Here is a 26507-nt window from a genome sequence, read left to right on the forward strand (position 1 = left end):
TGAGCAAAAGAAGCTCAAGGACAGTTCCCAAGCCTCAAGTTCAAGCCCCAGGCAAGAGTGGCAAGATAGATAGATAGATTAGATAGATAGATTAGATAGATAGATAGATAGATAGATAGATAGATAGATAGATAGATAGATAGATAGATACATAGATAGATAGATACATAGATAGATAGATAGATAGATAGATAGATAGATAGATAGATAGATAGATAGATAGATAGATAGATAGATAGATAGATAATAGTAATAAAGTTCTTAAGTAACAAAGGACATAATTACTAAACTGGAAAGAGAGCCAACAGACTAGGAGAAAATCTTTACTTGCAATACATCTGACAAAGGCTTAATATCCAAAATATTCAAGGAGCTCAAAAATTAACACCCCCTCCCAAAAAAACTAATAAACCAATCAGTAAGTGGGCAAAGGAGCTAAATCTGAACTGAGCTAAACCATAAACTCATCTCTGAATATCTAGGAAACATGAGATGAACATTGCAACTAGCCAAAGACACCTTGTAAAACTTGGCTGAAAGATGCATGAGTTCCTCTCCCCATCTTCTACTCTTCACTCATTTATTACCCCCCCCCCACTATATAATCTATTTTACTCGAATGTCAGTGATATCTTCAGATTTGGTTCAATTCCAATTCCCAAGAACACTTATATCTACATTTATTTTGAAATTTCACTTAGAATGTCTGGTAAATCAGTAAAATTTGATAAACTGTATAAATAGGTCAGTAAATTGGATAAACAAATCTTTAAAAGTCCATTTAAAATAATCATATTTCTGGAACTGGTGGCTGATGCTTATTATCATAGCTACTCAAGAGACTGAGATCTGAGGATCAAAGCCAGCATAGGCAGAAAAATCTGTGAGACTCTTAATCTTCAATTAACTAGCAAAAAGCTGGAAGTGTGACTCAACTGGGAAAGCACCAGCTTTGAGCAAAGAAGCCAAGCAAGAACTCAAGATTCTGAGTTCAAGCCCTAGTACTGGCACAGAAATTAAAATAACCATACAAAAAGGTTTTAGGTACCCAAACATCATATAAAAATTTTATTTTATTTTCAAAACCAATATCCACTTCAATTTCTCTGTGAGGGGCAGATAATTCCATCCTATTTTTTATCAAGCTCATACATACTCTCTACCCTTTCTAATCCCTAATTTAAAAATTTCTAAAATCCCTATAGCTTTAATAGACATGGTAAGAGCAAAAGCAGTAGGATATACAAAATGCTCAGGTCTCAAACTAAATTTTGAAAGAATCACTTCCAAATCTGGTATAATCTTCAGTCTTTTCCTCATTTCATTAAAAAAAAAACTACCCTTTGTAAACAAACCTTAACACTTTTTCCTAACAGTAAACATTCAACGTTTATTAGAACATCATAGGGATGAGGGCTGGGGTGAGCTATGGATGGGGTGACAATCTGACCTTTGCTGAATAGCTTGCATCTAAGAACAGCCTCACTGCCATTTGGTGAGGTGGACAATGGTAACTTTGACACTTTCTATTGTCTTAATCTTCTGAAATTGTTGCTTAGTTGGCTTTTTGGGGGACACTTGATGATAATAGAATTGATGAGTAACCAGAATTCCCTAGGGTCTGGGTCTGCCAAGGACTCTTTTTTCCTCTAAGAAAATGTGTCCTTTTATATTCTCTACGCTTGGTGCTAAAAGGGTGGGTAGTCAAATTCTTTAAGATCAGTGGAACTCACTTAATATTCCACTGCTACAAACTCTCCCCATTCTTCAGCAATCTTTCCCTACCTTGTCTTCAAAGCCCAAGGCAAATTTTTTCCTCTTTGGTGAAATATCACTCACTTGTGCACCACTCATTTGGTATAATACTGAGCTATTTTTAATAGCTCAATTTTTCCTGAATTGTGCTGACTTCTCTCAGTACATGATGATCTCAGAAAAATTCCTGTTCATTATTAACTTGCTACAAACTCACTCAAAAACCAAAAGTCTGTTCAGACTGAAACCCTAAGAACTCTGTACAGGTACTAAAGGTAACCGTTGGTAAAATGGGAAAGATCTTTCAACATGTAAATTAGTAACTTTCTCACTTTTCTTTCAGGAGTGAGGGCCATTTCAGTATTAATAAAATCATTTGAGGGTCATACAAAATTAATATAGGCAGATGGCTACAGGCAATCACTAAGCTTATTATAGCTTATGAGAAGCATATATGTCTGTCCCATCATGAACCAAATTTAATATGGTTCATGGGCCAAAGGTTCTCCATCACTGTATGATGGAAGGCTATCATAATTAAATTGATTCATTTTAATTTCTGGTTTAGGGTACACTTGGCAACACATGCCAGTAATCCTAGCACTCAGGAGGCTGAAGCACAAGGATCATTGGATTTGCAGTCTACCTAGGCTACATAGTGAGTTCTAGTGAGTCTGACCTACATAGAAGGACCCTGTGTCCAAAAAAAAAAAAAAAAAAAGGAAAGAAAAGAAAAGAAAACTCTGGTTCAGTTTAAGTTTTCACATGTGTACAAAAAGTTTACTTTTCATATGACCTAAGAACAGTATACATCTGAAAATGTTTTGATGAGGCCCATTAAAAGGGTGCAATGCTTGGCACTGGTGCTTCATGCCTGTAATACTAGCTACTCAGAAGGGTAAGATCTAAGGATCATGGTTTGAAGCAAACCTGGGGCAGGAAAGTTCTTGAAATTCCTACCTCCACAAAAAGCTGGAAGGAGAGATATGATTCAAGTGGTAGAGTGCTAGCCTTGAGCAAAAGTGCTCAGAGACAGTACCCAGGCTCTGAGGTGAAGCCCTAGTACCAACACACACATACACACACACACACACACACACACGCACACACGCACACACGCACACACACACACACACACACACAGAGAAAAGTGTGCCAAAGGTCGAAATTTGCTAAGTAAAGATTCAGAAGGTGGCTCACGCCTGTAATCCTAGCTACTCAGGAGGCTGAGATCTGAGGATCGCAGTTCAAAGCCAGCCCGGGCAGGAGAGACCGTGAGACTCCTATCTCCAATAAACCACCAGAAAACCGGAAGTGGCGCTGTAGCTCAAGTGGTAGAGCGCTCGCCTTGAGCTGAAGAGCTGAGGGACAGCGCCCAGGCCCAGAGTTCAAGCCCCACGACCGACAAAAAAAAAAAAAAAGATTCAGAAACACAATCAAAGAAAGGTTGGATAAATGGGACTGCATACAACTGAAGAATTTCTGAATGGTAAAGGATAAAGCTAGTAAGGCAAAGAGAAAGCACACAGATTGGGAGATCTTTACCAGCTATACAGCAGATAAGGGCCTCATATCTAAAATATACTTAAAGCTCAAAAAATTAAACCCCCCCAAAACAAATCAATGGTGGACTAAAGACTTAAAGAGAGACTTCCCCGAAGAAGAAGAAAGGATGGCGAATAGACACATGAAGAAATGTTCAACATCTCTGGTCATAAAAGAAAGCAAATCAAAACAACATTGAGATTCTACCTCACCCCAGTTAGAATGTCCATTATTAAGAAAACTATTAATAACAGATGTTGGTGGGGATGTGGCCAAAAGAGAACGCTACTACACTGGTGGTGGGAATGTAAACTTGTTCAACCACTCTGGTTACTAATATGAAGGTTCCGCAGAAGACTAAACATAGAGCTTCCCTATCACCAAGCAAACCCACTCCTGAGCATTTACCCAAATGACCTTATTATAAACCAGCCCATACTAATGCCAGCACAACCATATTCACTGCAGCATTATTTACCATAGTGAAGATAAGGAATCAACCCAGATGCCCCTCAGTGGATGAATGGATCAAAAAATTGTGGTATATAAAGGCAACGGAATTCTATGTTTCCATCAGAAAGAATGGCATTGCCCTATTCATAAGGAAATGGAAAGACATGGAAAAAATTATATCAAGTGAAGTTAGCCAGACCCAAAGAAACATAGGCTACATGGTTGCCCTCATTTTTAATAACTAGAATATCTATATAAATCTACAAGTTAAGCCAAAGGATAGCAAAAGACAAATAATCACACTTGGACATGATTAATTAAACAGCACTCTAAGCACTGCACAGTGAAAACAAAGGATATTCTTAGGAGAGGATCACAATGACTCAATAGCTATGTGCATATGGCCATATAAAATGATGTTTATAAAAATGAACTCCAAGAAATAGAAACGAGGCTTTGTTTTGGTTTTTTTATGAGATTTTTTTTTTTTTTTTTTTTTTTTTTGGTCCGGTCGTGGGGCCTGAACTCTGGGCCTGGGAGCTGTCCCTCAGCTCTTCAGCTCAAGGCTAGCTCTCTACCACTTGAGCCACAGTGCCACTTCCGGCTTTTTTCTTTTTGCTTATGTGGTGCTGAGGAATCGAACCCAGGGCCTCGTGCATGCAAGGCAAGCACTCTACCACTGAGCCACCTTCCCAGCCCGAGATTTTTTTTATTGTACTGTTTGCAGCTATTTCTTTTTTCTTTCTTTCTCCCCACTCCCCTTTGGCTTATGCCCTGTGGTTACTGTTCTTTTTTTATTTCTGTACCCTTTGTCCTGTATATAAGTTGATCTGATTTGGGGAAAGGAAGGGAAATAGTGGGACAGTGACACTCATTAAACACCTATGTTGGAAATGAACTTTACAACTCAGAGGGAGGGGGGTGGGAAAACGAGGGAAGTAGTAACATTGTTCAAAAAGAAATGTACTTATGGGCTGGGAAGGTGGCTCAGTGGTAGAGCGCTTCTAGCATGCCTCAGGCCCTGGGTTCGATTCCTCAGCACCACATAAGCAAAAAGAAAAAAGCCGGAAGTGACGCTGTGGCTCAAGTGGTAGAGCGCTAGCCTTGAGCTGAAGAGCTGAGGGACAGCGCCCAGGCCCAGAGTTCAGGCCCCACGACTGGACCAAAAAAAAAAAAAAAGAAATGTACTTATTACCCAGCTTATGTAACTGTAACCCCTCTGTATATCACCTTTACAACAAAATTTAAATTTAAAAAAGTGTGCCAGCTGGGCACCAATAGCTAGCTCACACCTATAATCCTAGCTACTCAAGAGGCTGAGATCTGAGTATTGTGACTCCAAGTCAACCTAGGCAGTAAAGTCAGTAAAACATTTATCTCTAACCACAAAAAAAAAAAAAGTAGAGCTGAGGCTCAAGTGGTAGAATGCTACCTTGAATGAAAAAGCTCAGGGACAGTGCCCTGACACTGAGTTCGGGCCCCAGGATTGGCAAAAGGAAAAAAAAAAGGGTAGGTGCCAAAGGTAAATAAATAAATAAACTCACCAAGGCACCATTCAATTTCACTTTGGCACATAACAAAATCAGAGTAATAACTCGTTGTATACCCTTAAGCCTCATACTAACATCAACAATAAAGAAAAGAATGCCTTTAAGGTAAATCAATTTATGGCTTGCTCATTGCATTTAACAACTCTGAAATCTTAACTCTGGAATCAGGTGAAGTCTTGGAATAGGTGCAGCCCAGGTGAGACCTACTTGGTCTAGAGCCATGCCACCAAATAACCACAGATGTTGGAATTAGACTTAGTTTGGTTTCTTGCAGCAAGTTTCTTTTCTACGATCAAGACAATATATGTAAATATGTAAAGCACAGGGCTTGCCATTGAGTAAGCAATGGCATAGTAAATATGCTAATAATATGGTTCTACTAGGTGCCACTTAGCTCCGGTCAACAATTTATGAGCTATGATGTTTGAGTTATAAGTTTTGAGTCTAAGTAAAAACTAGGCTTAATATTTTATGATTCAATGTCTCAGACTACACATTAGGTAACTCAACTGACTATGTTGCAAGAAAAAATTGTTTTCAATTTTAAATTAATTTTTGACGGCTGAGTTGGGAAAAATACAAGCTCTCAAGAGAATCTGTCTACCTGTTTCAGAACCCTGGCTAACCCAACCTAGCAGATGTATAATTGGGTAACTTAATTTTTCACTTGTTTTTCAATTTCCTCGTTTTAGTGTAGAGATGGAAATTACAACAGTATCTCTCAAAGGATTAAGAAAACTAATAAATATATCTTATTCTGCTAAATAGTGATTGGCTTAATAAATTGTCATTCCTAATCAGAGTACTAAAATATTAATAGACATTTTCAATTGTAAACAGGTTCAGGCAGCTTTTTATTTGTTTGCTTTGAACCAGGTCTTCAGGCTGGCCTCAAACTAACAATCTTCCTGCCTCAGACTCCTAACTGATAGAATTTCAGGAGTATTCCAAATCTGGTTCATGCAGAACTTAAGCCTGAGAGGTATCATTTTATTATTACGAGTCAGGTAATGTAAAAATTTTAAACCTTTGGGGCTGGGAAGGTAGCTCAGTGGTAGAGCGCTTGCTTTGCATGCCTGAGGCCCTGGGTTCGATTCCTCAGCACCACATAAGCAAAAAGAAAAAAAGCCTAAAGTGGGCTGTGGCTCAAGTGGTAGAGCGCTAGCCTTGAGCTGAAGAGCTGAGGGACAGTGCCCAGGCCCAGCGTTCAGGCCCCACAACCGGACCCAAAAAAAAAAATTTTTTTTCAAACTTTTATATATGAAATATTATCTTTGAAAAATAAAGCTAGGGGTAGAGATACAGCTCAGTAGTAGTATGCTTCATATGTGCAAGGCCCTAGATTCAAGCATCAGTAAATATACAACACAGCAACTACAGGATCATTTATATGTTATCTCTTACATATAGGTATCAGAGTGAAAAACAAAACAAAAATATTTCATGAAGCAAGTTGTCTTCTTAGAATTTGCTCTTTGCCTTCTAGCTTCTTCTGTGTCCATACTTACCTCTTGTAATACAAGGGAAGGAAAATCAGTAGTAAGCCCAAAAGGTGGAAAAACTTGGCTTCTAGCTAATTCCACATCACATGCTGTCTCCATGCTATCTCCTATAATTTTTGGGGGTAGTAATGAGGTTTTGAATTCAGGGCCACTCAACTAGTAGGCAGGAACTCTACTACTTGAGCCACAACCTCAACTTTTTGCTTGTCTTATTTTTCAAATAACACATTTTGCCTAGGCTGGCCTGTATTGCAATCTTCCTATTTATAGTTCCCACAGAACTGGAATTACAGGTGTATATCACATGCAGTTTTTTATTGGTTGAATTTGAGGTCTCGGGAATTTTCTGTTCAGGCTAGCCTTGAACTGTGATCCTCCTCGATCTCAACCTACTTTCTGAGTAGCTAGGATTACAGGCAGGAACCCCACACCCAGCTCAGCTGAGGGCAGACTATTTTTGGCTGAGGGAAGTCTACCTAATAACTAGCAAGGAAAAAACATAAAAGTTCATTTGAACCTAGAAGTACACGAAATGTTTACTGAGTCCAGATTCTTGTGAAATCCAAGACTTAAGTAATTAAAATTCCAGGAAATTTTTTTTCCTAAGTCCCTGAAACACTCAGTCCAACTGTAGTTCCCAATCTTGGCATTAGAATGCTCTGTACAGCTTTTCCAAGCTGTTACTAGGCAGTCTTTCAATAGAATGAAACAGAAAAGAAAGAAGAGCTATAGGAAGATCTCTAAGACACAATATAAAGCAACAAAAGCCAGGTGCAGACCAGTTTGTATAGTGTGCTCAACAAGCAGATACAAATGCACACAGGCACATGCGTATGCATCCATTTATAAATGAGATGTGTCTGGAAAACTGCAAGAATTTGGTAACAGTACAATGGAGGAAGGAGGAAAGGGAGATTGCATTCCATTGTATAGCTTCTTTAAGCCTTTAAAATTTTGTTCTGTGTCTTACTGATTTTTTTTTTTTGGGGGGGGGGGGTCATGGGTCTTGAACTCTGGGCCTGGGTACTGTCCCTGAGCCACCTTCCCAGTCTGAGTATTTTTCTTTTTGTTAAAAAAAAAAAAAAAAAAAAGGCTGGGAAGGTGGCTCAGTGGTAGAGTAGCTTGCCTAGCATGCATGAAGCCCTGGGATTGGATTCCTCAGCACCACATAAACAGAAAAGGCCAGAAGTGATGCTATGGCTCAAGTGGTAGAGTGCTAGCCTTGAGCTGAAGAGCTGAGGGACAGCGCCCAAGCTCCACGACCGACAAAAAAGAAAAAAAGAAGAAAAAAAAACACATTCCCAAATTCTACCTTAAAATCTACAAGGAAAAGTTAATGGGTAGTCCAATAATCTATTCCTAGCAAGTTCCCCAGATGACTCTTTTGTAGCCAGCTCAGCAGAGAATGATACTGGGGAACTACTGCTCTAAAACTCTAGCACTATATTATTCACACTTCCTATGAAAATGCCATTACTTCAATTAGACTTTGACTGCTCCTGTGGCTAACATTCAATAAATAATTTAGAATGTTCTATTTCCAACAAACCTCCCAAAAATGATTCCAAAGTGAATCTACACAAAATATTTACCAACTGGCAGAAAGCAGGAATACCAAGCAGACTGAGAGGTGTTAATTTAGGCTACTATCCTAGAACCTGTTTGAATATGTATTTTGCAAATATAAAGGGTAGAAAATAAATGTGAGAGGAATAAAGAAGATTAACTTTTCTTTCAAGATCTTATGCTAAACAGTTCAAACTTTTTTCAATGAAGAAAGTATGTTTTTACTATTGAAGGTTTAATTGCAAGTATATTCCTACTGTACAGAAAGTAAGATTCCTATTCATTAGATTTGATTACAAATACAATTTTTACTTCATTTTTGCATATAATTCTTTAAGTGCCCCTATATTAACTTGATTTTCTAAATACATTTTCTAATAAGAATGGATAGATTGTAAATATAAATCAAATTTTAAAAGATGAACCAATGCCCATCAGAAACATTTCAATCCAGTTCAAGTTTTATTTTCCATTGTGAGTACAGGAAGCCAAGTAACATTTTCTAGGGCCAAATGTTACCTACAGAGTATTGTCTATGTTTGGTGATCCTGGGTTTGAACTCAGGGGCTGGGCACTGTCCTTGAGCTACTGTCCTTGAGCTACTGGTGCCTGGTGAGGAGACTTACTATACAGAGAGCTAAGGTAACAGCAAGTCAAAAACTTTTCTTCTTGCTGGGTACCAGTGGCTCACACCTCTAATCCTAGCTACTAAGGAGGCTGAGATCTGAGGATGATGGTTCAAAACCGTCTCCAATAAACCACCTGAAAGCCAGAAGTGGCACTGTGGTTCAAGTGGTAGAGAGCTAGCCTTGAGCTGAAGACCTGAGGGACAGCACCCAGGCCCAGAGTTCAAGCCCCACGACCAACAAAAATACAAATAAAAATAAAAATTTTTTCTTGTTATATTTTTGCCTCTTTTGGCTTTTTCTGTTTATGTGGTACTGAGGAATCGAACCCAGGGCTTCATGCATGCTAGGCAAGCACTCTACCATTAAGCCACCTTCCTAGCCCTCAGAAACTTTCTAAGCTGGATACAGGTGGCTCCTGCCTGTAACCCTGATTACTCAGGAGGTGAAGATCCAGAGGATCATGGGACAAGGCCAGATAAGGCAAAAAGACCACCATCTCAAAAATTAAACTAGGTACAGTGAGTATAGTATCAATACTATCTACATGAAAATCATAGGTAGGGAGGTCAAAGTCCAAGGTTTGGCTCTATTGGCAAAAATATGAGCTCTTATCTGAAAAAGTAACCGTACCCAAAAAGGGTTAGGAACTTAGCTCAAGCAAAGAGTGCTTGCTTAGCAAACATGGGGTCTTAAGTTCAACTACTCACGGGGACTTTTCTGCCAGGGCTGGTTTTGAACTGTGATCCTCAGATCTCAGCCTCCTAAGTAGCTACGATTACAAGCATGAGCCACTGGCACCCAGCTAAGAATTTTATTAATCACAATAATACAAAATACATCTTAAGAACAATCCAAGAAATCACTCAAAATTTCTACACTGTAGCTGGGCACCAATAGCTCACACACATAATTCTACCTACTCAGGAAGCTGACATAAGAGGATCAAAGTTCAAAACCATCTCTGGCAGAAAAGAAGATAAGATTCTTATTTCCAGCTAAAAACCTGAAGTTTAGCTATGGCTCAAGTGGTAGGATGCTAGTTTTGAGCAAAAAGCTAAGGGACAGCAACCAGGCCCTGAGGTTCAAGCCCCAATACCTGAATATACAAAAACAAAAACAAAAAACTCCACCTTGTGATTATTTCTTTTTTTTTCTTTTTTTTTGGGGGGGGGGTCCAGTCGTGGGGCCTGAACTCTGGGCCTGGGCACTGTCCCTCAGCTCTTCAGCTCAAGGCTAGCACTCTACCACTTGAGCCACAGCACTACTTCCAGCTTTTTTCTTATGTGGTGCTGAGGAATCGAACCCAGGGCCTCGAGCATGCAAGGCAAGTGCTCTACCACTGAGCCACCTTCCCAGCTCCTGATTATTTCTTTTATAAGTGATAATATAGAAACAGAAACTCTTGAGTTACTCCCAGGTCTGACACCATTCTCCAAATAGAATTTATTTTCAGTGAGACTTCAATGTTAACTTTGTTGTATTAGAACGACCAGAAATTATCCGATTAAAAAAAAAAGAATTGTGAGATAAATCCAACTTAGAGCTCTAGTAAAGAAAAATCATAAATTTGCTCAGTATATGAAGATAAACTTAAATCAGTATCAGAATGCTTTATTTTTCCTCTTTTGATCAACACTGTCTTTAAAACATAAATTTCAAAGTATCATTACAAATAAAAATAAATTCCAAATTTAGAGTGCTAGAAATTTAAGGACATCCAATGTTTACCATGAATAAAGCTAAACATATACATAAATATGTAGGTAGGTGGATGTGTGTATATACTGTACCACTGTTAAGTAGAAGTGGAGAAAAAAGAAAATCTAACTGAAGAACCTATCAATATAAGTCCAATTAAATTATGGTAAATCCACAGACTGGATTCTATGCAGCTTCATTTCCAATGAAGGAAATACATGTATATTCTGGTATGAAAAGCTTGCCTAGATCCCCTCAATTTCGGTAAATGAAAAGTACAGAAGCAGATATAGTATGACACCTTTCCTCCTAAACAGAAACTCAAAACCTTACCTAGGCAAGGCACCGGTGGCTCACACCTATAATCCTAGCTACTTAGGAGGCAGAGATCTGAGGATTGGGGTTTGAAGCCAGCCTGAGCAGCAAAGTTTGAGACTTTTTTTTTATTTAAATTACCCTTCCCTCATTTTCTCCCACTTTTTCCCCTCCTGACCCCCTTCCCCCCATAAATTACAAAGTTCATCTCCAACATAGTATCTAGTGAGTATCACTGTTAAATTGGTTCACTCTTTGTCCTACCATTTCTGTGATTCCCCTTCTCTTCCCCAAATCCCATAAAAGTATATACAAGACAAAGGGTACAGAAATAAAAAAGTGAGCTGGGTGCTGGTGGCTCACGCCCCGTAATCCTAGCTACTCAGGAGGCTGCGATCTGAGGATCACAGTTCAAAGCCAGCCCAGGCAAGAAAGTCCTTGAGACTCTTATCTCCAATAAACCACTAGAAAACCGGAAGTGGTGCTGTTGCTCAAACGGTAGAGCACTTGCCTTGAGCTGAAGAGCGCAGGGACAGCACCCAATCCCAGAGTTCAAGCCTTACGACCGACCAAAAAAAAGAGGTTCAGGGATAGCACCCAGGCCCTGAGTTGAAGCCCCAGGACCACCAAAAAGAAAAAAAAAAAAAAAAAAAAACTTTACCTGTTCTTTTTTTCACTATTGGGTAAGAGGACCACAAGAAAGGGACAGCATCTTTTCAGTATCCAATTTTCTCTATTTTGTTTAAATTCTTCAAACAAGGTGCTCTTGGCTTTTTTTCCTTGGGTGTACTTACTCCTCCCACCCCCACCCTATCTCCTGGGACTAGGCATTGAACCCAGGACCTCAAGTGTGTTAGACAAGCACTCTATTACTGAATTATACCCTAGACCTTGTATTCTGTTTTGAGTCAGGGATACACCATGTTGCCTAGACAGGCCTTGAACTCATAGGTTCAAGCAATCTCTGAAACACCAGACATTTTGTTTTGTTTTGTTTTTTTAATTACTTTAATGACATGTTATCATCAAAGGAGACATGGGCCCTTTCTATATTTCTTTTTTTTTCACTGAACACTAACAAATATAACTGAGAACGCTAATGAGATAATTTAAAAAGACTAATAAGGGGGAAATGATCAAGCAATTTAATTTGGCCTCTACATAAACTGTATGACAAAGTATCAAAGACTAGATGAAGCAAAAAATTTCTCCTTATGGAAGTACTAGCTAACAAGGATTTTGTAATTAAAACATGTTTGCAACATGTATAAAAATAAATACATGCACAAGGTTATTTGCTACAGTACTGTTTCTAATTGCAAAAATACTATAACAAATTAAATGGCCACACATGAGTGGTTGAACAGACCAATTAGATGTACACAAAGATGTACACTACATAAGTAATGAAAAATTAAGGAAAACTCTTCATGAACATGGTATGAGTTTCAGTATGTAAGAAACTGAAAGAAAGCAGAGAAAGGGATGACACTGTCCAAAAAGAAATATACTCATTACCTAACTGTAACTGTAATCTCTCTATACACTACCTTTATAACAACAATAATTAATTAATAATATGGCTAGTACATGGGAGGCCCTGAATTTAGTTCCTAAAAAGGAGGGCAGAAGTCTATAGGTATAGCTTAGTGGTAAATCATCCATGTGCATAGCATTTGTGAAACCTGGATTCAATTCCTCCATTTGTATATACATACATTTCAGAAGATAAACCATAAAGACGCTACTTACAGTCAATGAAAAGCAGGCAGGAAGAGGGCAATGAGAAAGTTGCAGGAAGGACAGAATGACATTTCTTAATATACCTTTTGTAATACTGTGAAATTTATGTAATCACTTAATCTCAATAAAAAATTATTTAAAAAAAAGAATCAAGAGTGATGGGGGAAGCTGGGCACCGGTGGCCATTGCCTGTAATCCTAGCTACTCAGGAGGCTGAGATCTGAGGATCGCAGTTCAAAGCCAGCCTGGGCAGGAAAGTCTGTGAGACTCCTATCTCCAATTAACCACCAGAAAACTGGAAGTGGCACTGTGGCTTAAGTGGTAGAGTGTTCACCTTGAGCTGAAAAGCACAGGGAGAGCGTCCAAGCCCAGAGTTCAAGCCCCACAACCAACCAAAACAAAAAAAAAACAAGAGGAGTGATGGGAGAGGGATGTGGGAGAAGTGGAAGAAAAATGAGGAAGGGGTAACACTTATATTTATGTAACTGTAACCCTTCTGTATATCACCTTTACTATATATATATATATTTGTATGTATATATATATATTTGTATGTATGTATATATATATATATATATATATATATATGTATATGCACACACACACACACACACACCTTTCATATAACTGACTTCCTGGAACTACAGTAATGCTTTACACACTTAAAAGATAAACCAAGGGCTGGGAAGGTGGCTCAGTGGTGGAGTGTTTGCCTTGAATGCATGAGGCGCTGGTTTTGATTCCTCACCATCACATAAGCAGAAAAAGCCAGAAGTGGCACTGTGGCTCAAATAGTAGAGTGGTAGCCTTGAGCTGAAGAGCTGAGGGACAGCACCCAGGCCCAGAGTTCAGGCCTCACAACCAACCAAAAAAAAAAAAAAAGATAAACCAACAATTAAAAACAATCAGGATATGGAAAGGAATTTGTTTCTCACAAGGGGCTGGATTTACAGAGAATTCAACAAATAATTAAATATGTTATAGATCAAAGAGAAGTTTCTCAATATTAGCAGAAGTTACCAGTAGGAAGGGAGAAGGCTAACATGAACACTGTGATAATGTCTAGAATGAAAGATATCATGAAAATTTACAGTTTTTACTATATGTGGATAACAGGTACAGATACAATACAGATGTGTGTGAATGTATGTGTGTGCTTAGTTTATTTCCTAACTATGTCTACTGGGAAGACCTAGCAGTCATGGTCCATCTACTGCCAGATAGACCTTGATTTCTAAACACTATTCTCCAAAAAACACTACTCTCACACAAATATAAACAAAAATTACCAAGTTGCTATTAAGTCATACTGTAGTTAATGGGAAAGGTGTAATATTTTTATAAACAGAAAGCCAAGTAAACAATCACTACAGTAATATAATGTGACTTCCAAAAAGAACCAACTCCTTGGTAGCTAGCAGCTGTGAGATCAGCATCCTCCAGCTGTTTCAAAGCTGTGCAAATTATTTTGCAGCTTAAATTGCTGGAATCAACCAAAGCTCGGGTTGTAATCAAACTCCTCTACACCTGTTCTCTTATTGTTAGGCTTCTCACTTTGAATCTTCAAAAATAAAAGAAAATCTGAAAACTAAATTTCGTAGGACATACAAGGGTAACAAGTAGTTATCAGTCTCAAATTAATGTTGTGTTTTGCTATGTTTTTCAAATTTTTTCTTTTTTTGCCACTGCTGGAGCTTGAACTCAGGGCCTAGACACTGTCCTTGAGCATCTTTTACTCAAGGCTAGCACTGTACCACTTGAGCCATAGGGCCACTTCCAGCTTTTTCTGTTGTTTTGGTACTAAGGAATCAAACCCAGGATTTCATGCATGCTAGGCAACCACTCTATCACTAAGCCACATTCCCAGCCCTGTTTTTCAAATCTTGATAAAAGAATTCTATGTTCTCTGGGATAAACTAACTGCCAATTAAAAAAAAAAAAAAAAAAACAAGCAAAAAGCTTCATGCCAGCATTGAGGATGCTGAGACAGGAGGATTACATGTTGGAGGCCAGCCTGGGCTGTGTAAGGAGACTCTGGTTCCCACCCCGACCCAGAAAACAAAATGACAAGCATGATATTCAATAATCTAGCTATGTGTTTTCTTATAGGGAGATATATGTTCACTTACTAGGTTTGTGTTAACACTAAAAGACTTTATCACTAAGGGAGAATGTCTATAAACAAAATATTTGCATAATTTTAATCTTTGATTTTTGATAAATATTTGTAAGTATTCTGTCCCCAGAGAAATTATAATTTTGATATATTCACACTCAAAAATCTGTTGTGTGTGTGTGTGTGTGTGTGCGCGCGCTAATCTTGAGGCTTGAATTCAGGGCCTGGACACTGTCCCTGAGCTTTTTTGCACAAGGATAGAGCTCTCCACTGTTCCACTTCTGTGTGTGTGTGATTGAAGATAAGAGTCTCCTGGACTTTCCTGACCGAAGCTGGCTTCAAACCACTGTTCCGTGTGTGTGTGTGTGTGTGCACGCTCTCCACTGTTCCACTTCTGTGTGTGTGTGTGATTGAAGATAAGTCTCCTGGACTTTCCTGCCCGAAGCTGGCTTCAAACCACTGTTCCGTGTGTGTGTGTGTGTGTGTGTGTGTGTGTGTGTGTGTGTGTGTGTGTGTGTGTGTGTGTGTGTGTGTGTGTGTGTGTGTGTGTGTGTGTGTGTGTGTGTGTGTGTGTGTGTGTGTGTGTGTGTGTGTAAGAGTCTCCTTTCCTGCCTGAAGCTGGCTTCAAACCTTTATTCTCAGATCTAACTTCCTGAGTATCTAGGATTACAGGCATGAGCCACCAGTGCCAAGCTAAGAAAATGACTTTTAGCCGGAGGCAGGGTGGCTCACGCCTGTAATCCTAGCTACTCCGGAGGCTGAGATCTGAGGATAGAGGTACAAAGCCAGCCAGTCCAGGTAGGAAAATCCATGAAACTCTTATCTCCAATAAACCACCAGAAAACTGGAAGTGGCGCTGTAGCTCAAGTGGTAGAGCGCTAGCCTTGAGCTGAAGAGCTGAGGGGCAGTGCTCAGGCCCAGAGTTCAAGGCCCAGAGTTCAAGCCCCACAACCGACCAAAAAAAAAAAAAAAAAGAAAACAAAGCCCGGGCAGGAAAGGCCCTGAGACTCTTATCTCCAATAAACCACTCAGAAAACCAAAGTAGCACTGTGGCTCAAGTGGCAGAGTGCTTGCCTTGAGCTGAAGAGCTGAAGGATAGGGCCCAGACCCAGAGTTCAAGCCCACAACCAACCGAAAAAAAAAAAAAAAAACCTTGGCCTACAAGACTGCATAATGTTTCCCCTCACCTCCCTCCAAATAGATATTCTTTTTCTTCCTAGAAAATGACACACATGACCCATTCTATTAACATTGGACTTCAATTTCCTTTGCCCCAGCACTTGGTGGATATCCTTCAGTACAAAGGCCTACCATCATCACACCATATAAAAGTATCATTATGCCAGTGACTCATACCTATAATCCTAGCTACTCAAGAAGCAAAGATCGATCTGGGAAGGTGGCTCAGTGGTAGAGTGCTTGTCTTGTATGCATGAAGCCCTGGGTTCAATTCCTCGGCACCACATGAACAGAAAAAGCCAGAAGTGGCCTGTGGCTCAAGTGGTAGAGCACTAGCCTTGAGCTGAAGAGCTGAGGGACAGCGCCCAGGCCCAGAGTTCAGGCCCCACGACTGACAAAAAAAAATAAAAAATAAAAAAAGCAGCAGCAGCAGCTAAGATCTAAGAATCAAGGTTTGAAGCCAACTCAGTCAGGAAAGTCCATGAGAATTTTATCTCCAAGTAACCATCAAAAAGCCAGAAGAAGAGCACTAACTAGCCTTGAGCCAAAAGATGAGGGGTAGCACCCAGGTCCTGAGTGCAAGCCCCAGAACTAGCACCAAAAAAAAAAAAAAAAGTAACATTACCACTCAGCCTCCTCTCTACATCACTCATCACTCATTTGTCATATGCATTTGTGTGTCTCCCAAGTAGTGTCTCCCTAGCTAGACAATGTCAACAGAGAGCAAGAATTTTTGTTCTACTCAATGCAACATTCTCAGCAACAAGAACAGCTCACCTTTGCCATGTACCAATGGCTTATACCAGCAATCCTCCTCTCAGGAAGCTGAGATCTGAGGATCGTGATTCAAAGCCAGCCAAAGCAGAAAAGTAAGACTCTTTATCTCCAGTTAACCACTCAAAAAGCCAGAAGTGGGGCTGTAACTCAAAGTGGTAGAGTACTAGCCTTGAGCAAAGAAACAGTTCAAGCCCTACAACTGACAAAAAAAAAAAAAGTTCCTAGTATATTACAAACTAAGTCATCATACTTAGTAATAAAACGCAGAGACAATTCCAAATACAAAATTTTTTTAAAGTTTTTTTTTAAACTATAAAAAAGCTTGCCTGGTGTCAGGCATTGGTGGCTCACACCTGTAATCCTAACTACTCAGGAGGCTGAGATCTGAGGATCTCTGTTCAAAACCAGCCCGGGCAGGAAAGTCCATGAGACTCTTATCTCCAATTAACCAATTAACTGTGTTGTGGCTCATGTAGTGGAGCGCTCCTCTGGAGCTAAATTGCTGAGGGGCACTCAGTACCAGAGTTCAAGCCCCACAGCCAAAAAAAAAAAAAAGACTGCCCGGTGTCCGTGGCTCATGCCTATAATCCTAGCTACTCAGGAGGCTGAGATCTGAGGATCACAGTTCAAAGCAGTAAAGTCTGAGACCCTTCTTCTCCAATTAGCCACCAAAAAAGACAAAAGTGGAGCTGTGATTAAAGTCGTAGATCACTAGCCTTAAACAAAAAAACTCAGGCCCTGAGTTTAAGCCCAGGACCAAGGGGAGGGGAGGGAAAGAGAAGAGAAGCAAAGGGGACAATAAAAACACACTTATTTTAGTTTTAGGCTTGGGCACAAAGGCTTATGAACAGCTCCCAGGCTCTGAGTTCAAGTTCCAGAACATACACACACACACACACACACACACACACACACACACACACACACACACACACACACACACACGAATATGTGACTTAAAAGGCTGATGAAAGCTAAATTCTAAGAGTATCACAACAGTTTTTCTTGAGTGATCTGGAAGTACTATGGAAAGTCATACAAACTGAAGATTATAGAGGGTGTGGAATTATCAGGAAGGAACTCTATAATCTCTCTTCCACTAGGACTCACATCCCTAAACTAGAAAACCTTTCCCAGAAAAACCTTCATCAGCCACTTGGGTATCACTTGCTTAGTAAATGTTTTGTTTTTTCTTTTCCTTGCAAGAGGGAAAAAGGGTTGGAGGGACCAAAAATGGGAATTCCTGAACATCATGGATACAGCCTTGGATTTGGAAGAAGCTATTCTATTTATCCTGTAGCCTACCTGAATTAAGGAAGAACCTTTTTTCCCTGTCAGAACTTAAGACAACATTTGAAATTCCCAGACATCATAAACTCCAGGCACAGAAAACCAAATTTAAGCCACGATTCAGTTATTCCCAAATCTTAAGAGCTGTTTTACTTATCAAGAAATTATCCAGACATGTTTTTTGGAGGAGAGTGAGGAGAGGGGCATGCAAATGGACCAAGGGAAGATGAGCAAATGTAGTCATTATATTCAATGTACATTATATAAATAAAGAACTATGTAACTTCAGGATAGGTATGGGAGGGGGAAAATGGGAGAGAACAATGGAAGGGGATGACACTACTCAAGAAGCATTGTACTCACAGCCAGATGTGAAATTATGACCTCACTGTACAACCACTTAATTGTATCCAACCTCTTACCCTCCTGTGCATATGGCTTATTTCTGGAAAGCAAGGAAATCTGACAGTGAGGATTAAAGGTACATTTTTCCTTTAGGGGTCAATTCTCATAGAAGCAAATATGTAATCATTAATACATTAGAAAATCTGCTATGTTCAAAAAATCACTTATGTACAATAAAATATTAAAATCACTTATGGTACAAAAAATGCTAGTTAGTATGCAAAGTGCTGGTGACTCACACTGGTAGCTGCTAGCTACTCAGGAGGCAGAGAGCTAGAAGATCTTGGTTCAAAACCAGCCCAGGCAGAAAAGTTCGTGAGTCTGCCTCCAAAGTAGCTGACAAAAAGCAGAGCCAGAGGCCTAGCTCAAGAGGTAGAACACCAACAGAGCAACTAAGCCCCTGTGAGTACAAGGCTCTGAATTCAAACCCTAAAACTGCCAGTAAATAAATACTGATTATAAGGAAAATATGTGTATTCTAAATTACCAATGCTTCGTTCAAAATCAAAACTTACTAAAAAGATACTACTTTTAAGCCAGGCACTGGTGTAATCCTAACTACTCAGGAGACTGAGATCTGAGAATCACAGTTTCAAGCCAGCTGGGGCAGAAAAGTATGTGAGACTTATCTCCAATTAGTTATCAAAAAAGCTGGAAATGTAGCTGTGGCTCAAGAGATAAGAGCACTAGTTTTGAGCCAACAAGCTCAGGAAAAGGAATAGTAGCCCTAAGCAAGGCCAGTGCACAAAAATAAGATATTACCTTTGTAAAGCAGTATCACTAAACTTTCCAACTTTTAACAACAGAATCACATTAAAGTCTCAAGAACTGATGGTTAAAAAGACCTGGGCTCAAAAACAGTACAATCACTTCTGCAACTAAGTTACACATGGGCTGGGAATGTGGCTTAGTGGTAGAATGCTCTTCTAGCATGCATGAAGCTCTGGGTTCGATTCCTCAGTACCACCTAAACAGAAAAAGCCAGAAGTGGTAGAGTGTTATCCTTGAGCAAAAACTCAGGGACATGGGGGGGAGGAGGGAGGCTGGGAAGGGATGTGAAGGGTAAACAAAGGAGGAGGCTGCAATGCTTGGTAAGAAATGTATGCATATCCTGCCCATGTACTTGTAACTCCTCTGTACAGTATGTTCACAAATAAAATTAAATTAAATTAAAAAAAAAACTCAGGGACAGTGCTCAGGCCCCGAGTTCAAGCCCCAGGGACTGGCAAAAACAAGTTACAAGTATTTGTGGTAAAACACAGTTGATGCTTGTTTTGTTTCTGTGACTCCTTCACATATACCCTTCTTTATTTCCTCTTCAACTTCTCCAATCTAGAAATCTGTACTTAAATATCACAAAATTCTCCAGAAAATATTTGAAGTTTTTCATGGCTTTAATATTAAGCTACCTAAAGCAAGAAAAAAAATCTAGTTTAAAATTTGCTAACCTATCAAATTCTCTACATTGCACAATAGAGCAGACTGCATAAAAATTAGTTCTCTGAAAATAAACATTTATAAACTTAATTCTCAATAACCTATTTTGGTTTCTTAGAATGTTATAGGAACAGAGAAGGAAGAACACTAAATAGGAAAGATATGGTATCTTCAAATTCCACCTTTATATAGTCAAAACATAGGAAAACATCAGTTCAGACTAGTAAAAGAACTCTGGATAATTTAAACAAGTAGCAAGGTTAAAATAATATTCCTCAATCATCTGTCAACCTGTTCAAGATTCCCTTTATATAAAAAGAGGACACTGGCCTCCTTTATAAATGCTCAGTTTGTTGCTGTTGGGGGGTAGGGAGGGGTGTGTGTGTGTGTGTGTGTGTGTGTGTGTGTGTGTGTGTGTGTGTGTGTGTGTGTGTGTGTGTGTGTGTGTGTGTGTGTGTGTGTGTGTGTGTTGTTTGTGTGTGTGTCGTTTGTGTGTGTGTCTCGTTTGTGTGTGTGTGTGTGTGTGTGTGTGTGTGTGTCTCGTTTCCTGCTGTCAGAATGGGCTAAGCTAAACACTGATTAAGGAAAACTAACTGTACTTGAAAATTAAGTAAAACTATACCTAGCACTCAACACTGAAAGGAACCTTTAATTTAAATGGCTTTCGCTCGTCGGACCAGTAGAGGGAGACGAGACATCTGGCCTGGTCGTGCAGTGTTTCTGTAAAATTGGGGAGGGGGAGCGGAGGCTGTATTTAAATGTCCTGCTGTCAATCAAAGGACACTTCCTACAATCACAGTCACCACACCAGCTATTACTCCCGAGCGTGCTCTCGCCCAGAGACAACACTCAACGATGCCCAGGAAACCTGCTTCCCCGAAAGGTGACCGCAGGCTTTGCCACAACATCCAAATAAGGACTTTGGGAGCCCAACCCCAACTAGTTTCTTTGTTTAAATGCCGGCGAATCCCTCCCACGCCGGAGTCAAGAGGCTGTGGCGCCGCCCTTTATTAGCCTCACACTTTGATTACAAAACACACGAGTCGGCGGCCTGGCTGCGGAGGCGGCCCGAGCTCACAAACGTCAAACCCCAGGCGCGGTGGCGGCGGCGGCGGCGACCGAATCCCAGGACCCCGTCCGTCCGTCTGTCCGTTCCCCCCACCCCCATCCCCGTCTCCGCACAGCCCCGAAGTTGGTTGACCGGGTGTCGCCGGCCCCCGGGCACTCGCCCGGTACTCTTTGTAAAGTTTGAGCATCGGCGCGAGGGCCCCTGGGGGGAAGGGGGGATCCGGGATCCGTCCCCGCGGCCCCGGCCGCCGCTCTGCCCGCCCCCCCCCCGCGACAGGGGGGGTGTGTGCGGGGTGGGCCAGCGGCCAGCCAACCTGCGCCGCAGCCGCGGCCCGGCCCCGCCGCCCCGCACCTCGCGAGCCCCGCGAGCGCCTCATCTGTTGCTCTGTTTACTCGCCCGGCCCCGCCGCGCCGCCCGCCGCCGCGGTCGTCCCGCCGACCCCCCGTCCCACCAACCCGCGGGCCGAGGAAGTTTGATCAAGACGGGAAGGGGGCGCGACGGGACCCGCGGCGGCGGGGCGACCCGCGGCCGGCCCGGAAGCCAAGCGGGCACGGCGGCCGGCCAGGCGGGCGCAAGGGTGGACGGCGACGCGGGCCGGAGCCCCGGACGCGACGGGGCGGCGGAGACGACCCGGGCGGCGACGCGCGAGGGGCTGCGGGCCCTGCCTGCGCCCCGCCGCCGCCCCCGCCGCGCCGCCCGCCGCGTCCGCTCGCCCAGGCTCCCCCTGCCAACTTCTCCGCCCGCCCCTTTGTTCCTATTTGTTGTGGCGACTCTTCGCCCGGGCCAGGCGAGCCCACCGGCTCCCCTCGGCAGCCGCCCGGGCAGCCGGGGGGCCCCGCGCGCCCCTCTACCCGGCCCGGAGACGAGGCACCGGGGCCCCGAGGCGCAGCGCGCGGCGCGACTCAGAGGCCGAGCGGGAGGAAGGGTCGGGCGGCCGGTGGCGGCGGCGGCGGCGGCGAGTCGGTGGCCGGCGGCCGGCGGCGGGGCTGAGGGGTTTATTTACCTGCCGTGGAACCAGTCCTTGCAGATATCGCATTCGATCATGAAGCGGTTCACGTCGTACGGCTGCCGGCACACACAGTACACCGGAGGGGGTGGCGGAGGTGCCGAGGCCCGGCCGGGAGCCGCCACCGACACGGCTGCCGCGGCGGCTCCAGCTGCTGCTCCCGCGGCCACCGCCGCCGCCGCTCCGGCCATCTTTAAAAAACACACACACACGCTCCCTCGCTCGCTGCTCCGCTTGCCTACAGGAGCGAGCGCAGCCGCCAGCCAGCGCCGCCTCCTGCAGCAGCCGGAGCAGCAGCCGCGGCGCGGCGGCGGCGGCGGCGGCGGCACCTCAGTGCGCGCGCGCTAGGCCGCGGCAGCGGAGGCGGAGGAGGCGCGCGCGACGACGCGCGAGCTGGTCCGGCTGCTTCCGGCGCTCGGCGCGGGGCCGTGCGTCGCGCGCACGTCGTCGTCGTCCTACCGCGGCGCGCGCTCTCAGGTCCCTCCGCGAGGACGCGCGCGGCGGCGCAGGGAGCGCGGCTCGGGACGGAGGAGGGCGGCGAGAGCGTGCGAGCAGCCGGGTTTGCTCGGGAGTGAAAGCCCAGGTTGGAGGAAGTTCCTGCGGAGTGAAAAGGGGCAGACGCTGGGTTCTGAGGCGGGCAGGGAAGGAAGTTTCCGCCTGCCAGATACGCTTCACAACCGGGCGGGGGGTGGAGGGGGAAGGAGGGATGATGATCAATTAGCAGCCGCCCACAGATGACGGGAGATGCCGCCTCCGTGCTGCGTGGGTCCCAGCCCGAGTGACACACCACGCAACTGTGCCTTCGTAGGAATGCCTGCTGCATGCACTCCGAGTTCCCAGGGAGCCGCCAGCAAGGCGGGGTGTGGTGGAGGCGCTGTTAGGTGGAAGAGGGTTGTCCCCAAGAGGAATTCATTAATATCCGTCGCCCAAGGGGACCAACCTGGAAGTGGGGTTGGTGAAGAGAGTGAAAACCCAGCGTGTCTGTCAAGAACATGACAGAGAACCTTAGGTGGGAACAGGAGGAAATTCGAAATGATTTTCTCCTGGGAAAATAGTCAAGTGCATCGTATAGTACTTGATGCCTCACAGACCAGCCATAAATGTTTTTGAAGGAACTTGAGAGCCAGCGGTAAGCTGATAAACTGAAGAATAAAAGTAGCTCCCAAATACTAGAGAACTGAGACTTGGGACGAATGTTAAGGCTCTATAGCTCGATTTCTTGCAGACATTTACATCAGTAGGAAAGCCATGTAGCTAGCTCTATAGATGATTTTTGGTTGGAAGTGAAGATCGTCCATCTCATGGCTCCTGGACAGAGAATTGCTGGTCTATTCTAACCTTTTTATAGCTGAGGCAAATAGGTAACTTGCCTGAAGTTTTCACAGATAAAACTGGAACTAAATCTCTATTCTGCATCCAGTCCACTTTCTGCTACATAAGAAAAACCTGGAAATCAAGAGTTGAAACTAACTAATTAACTTGAAACATGTTTCTTGTGCCGGAAGAAAAATCATTGTAACTTCGGCATATGTTACGAGGTATAATGGATAAGTTGGGAATGTGGCTTAGTGGTAGAGTGCTTGCCTAGCATGCATGAAGCCCTGGGTTCGATTTCTCAGTACCACATACACAGAAAAAGCCAGAAGTGGTGCTGTGGTTCCGGTGGTAGAGTGCTAGCCTTGAGTAAAAGAAGCTCAGGGGAGCTGGGAAGGTGGCTCAACCGTAGAGTGCTTTGCATGCATGAGGCCCTAGGTTCCATTCTCAGCACCACATAAGCAGAAAAAGCCAGATGTGGCGCTATGGCTCGCTCAAGTGGTAGAACATTAGCCTTGAGCTGAAGAGCTGAGAGACAGTGCCCAGGCCCCATGTCCGACCAAAAAATAAGTTAAAAAAACAATCAGGGATTGTAATAGCTTCCTTAGTTTCTTCACTGTGGGTTTTTTGTTTGTTTTTGTATGTGTGTGCTAGTACTGGATCTTGAACTCAGGGCCTGGGTCACTATCCCTTAGCTTTTTCCACTCAGAGCTGGTGCCCTGTCAGTTGAGCCATATCTCTACTTACCGTATTTTTGCTGGTTAGTTAAAGATAAGATTCGACTGGCTTCCAACTGCAATCATCAGATCTCAGCCTCATGAGTAGCTAGGATCTCGGGCACTGGAGCTTGGTGTTCACTGCGGTTTAATTGGAAGCAAAAGAATGGATTTTAGCATCATGTTCAGGGGAGGAGGGGAGTATTGTCGGGACAGCACAGCATAATCTGAAGGGAGGCCCAAAAACTGTCATGTCAGTGAGTGGGGAGGACACACATGCAGGAAGCAGCAGATATATGGTGTTCTTAGAGCCACCTGACTTTGGGATGGCAATATGGGGACAAGGGTGAACAGGGCAGCAGCAAGAGGCTAGAACTCGGAGTAATGCCACAATTTTATTGACAAACTGCATACATCAAAATTATGTACAAACTACTATCTCTGGGACAACTTCTGCTTGAATTTGAGTTTCTTTCATTTTAATAGCGATGATAAGAATATCTGCATTGTAGCACTGGGTACATTAAATGAGATAATGAATTACTGAGCACAGGTCTTGGCACATATACCACAAAGATGCTAATTATAATTACAATAATTATTTTGTCACATGTTTATTAATCGTAATAGGACTAAGGAGCAGACAGAAAGTTAGGATAAAGACTAGGAGAGTATTACCCCAGATCAGAGGAAGACAGAATTTAAGAAAGAAAATATATAGCAGACAGACACCCTATATGGAACTCCTCTATCTTTCTTACTTATGAACACTCTGGTCCCTGAAGTACATCTCTTAACTTTCAGGAAAATAAGATCTAACCTGTTTTGTTTTTCCTTTTGTTTTTGTGTTTGGCAATATTGGGCCTCACACTTGTTAGGCAGGTGCTCTATCACTGAGAACACCTACAACCCTGTTTTTTTTTTTTTTTTGTGTGTGTGTGTGTGTGTGTGTGTGTGTGTGTGTGTGTGTGTGTGTGTGTGTGTGTGTAAAATTTTGTTTCAGGGGCTGGGAAGGTGGCTCAGCAGTAGAGTACTTGCCTCACATACATGAGGCCCTGGGTTCGATTCCTCAGCAACACATAGAAAAGGTGGGAAGTGGTGCTGTGGCTCAAGTGGTAGAGTGCTCACCTTAAGCTGAAGAGCTCAGGGACAGCGCCCAAGCCTAGAATTCAAGCCCCACAACCAACCAAAAAAATTTTTTTTCTTTTACTTTTTCTTTCTCTTTTTCTTTTTCTTTTTTTTTTGGCCAGGCATGGGGCCTGAACTCTGGGCCTGGGCGCTGTCCCTGCGCTCTTCAGCTCAAGGCAAGTGCTCTACCACTCCACAACACCACTTACAGTTTTCTAGTGGTTTATTGGAGATAAGAGTTTCACGGACTTTCCTACTTGGGCTGGCTTTGAACTTCGATCCTCAGATCTCAACATCCTCAGTAGCTAGAATTACAGGCATGAGCCACAGACGCCCGGCATTTTTTTTCTTTTTGGTGCCAGTGGCTGGGGCTTGAACTCAGGGCCTTAGTGCTGTCACTGAGCTGCTCAAGGCTCAAGGCTAATGCTCTACTACTTGAACCCACAGCTCCACTTCCAACTTCTTTGCTGTTTGTCTATTTTTTTTGGGGGGGGAGGGGGGGTCCAGTCATGAGGCCTGAACTCTGGGCCTGAGCGCTGTCCCTCAGCTGTTCAGCTCAAGGCTAGCACTCTACCACTTGAGCCACAGCACTATTTCTGGCTTTTTTCTTTTTGATTATGTAGTACTGAGGAATGGAACCCAGGGCCTCAGGCATGCAAGGCAAGCGCTCTACCACTGAGCCACCTTCCCAGCCCTGTTTGTCTATTTTTAACACTTTATTTTCCCACAAATCCTCATTTCTCTATCAGAGGAATGTTTGCTCTAACCTAACAATTCTGTGTCCTACTTCTACCAATACTTTCCCATCTGCATAACTGTGTCTACTAGTCTCCTGCTTGGAAAGCAAGGATACTTTATGAATGCTACTTTAAACCACTGATATGCAGTCAATGATAGTGATTTGCTTTGTATGGCATCGTATGTTACTTGACTCTATAGGACCCAGGGAACAGCCTTCCTACTGTTGTAGTAAGAAGGCTGGGAATTTTCAACTGTACTGAGTTAAAGAAAAGAGGATAATGTGTGGATAGGAAAACATTTGTCCAGCGAGAATAGGTCTTGAGGAAGGAGTATGTCACTGGTGCTCAGAAAAAGGACAACAGAATCCTAGGGAGAAAGCTGGATCAGTATGCAAAACTCAGCAGCTTTGCGGACAACCGGCCTGGTTTACTTTGCTTCTGCCCCAGAAGTTAGAAAAAATTCTCCACTGACAACCTAGGTTAAGATGTTAGTAAAGAAATTGTAGTCACATTGGGTGTATTCAAAGTGCACATATAAGAATAAAAACAGGGGCTGGGAAGGTGGCTCAGTGGT

At 42.8% G+C, this 26507-nt stretch overlaps 1 protein-coding gene across 1 annotated transcript in view; it reads right to left on the bottom strand.

Moving 5' to 3' along the window:
- Positions 1-22357, bottom strand: part of Kdm7a (lysine demethylase 7A) — a 77592-nt gene extending 55235 nt beyond the window's left edge. Inside the window, exon 1 of the mRNA XM_069996901.1 lies at positions 22033-22357. Coding sequence (XP_069853002.1) covers positions 22033-22226 — 194 coding nt within the window. The 5' untranslated portion in view covers positions 22227-22357. The remainder of the gene's footprint in view (positions 1-22032) is intronic.
- Positions 22358-26507: the final 4150 nt, after the last annotated feature.

The sequence above is a fragment of the Dipodomys merriami genome, unplaced genomic scaffold, assembly GCF_024711535.1.
Source record: "Dipodomys merriami isolate MVZ:Mamm:240054 unplaced genomic scaffold, mDipMer1.0.p SCAF_5, whole genome shotgun sequence".
In the NCBI taxonomy this organism is placed as follows: Eukaryota; Metazoa; Chordata; class Mammalia; order Rodentia; family Heteromyidae; genus Dipodomys; species Dipodomys merriami.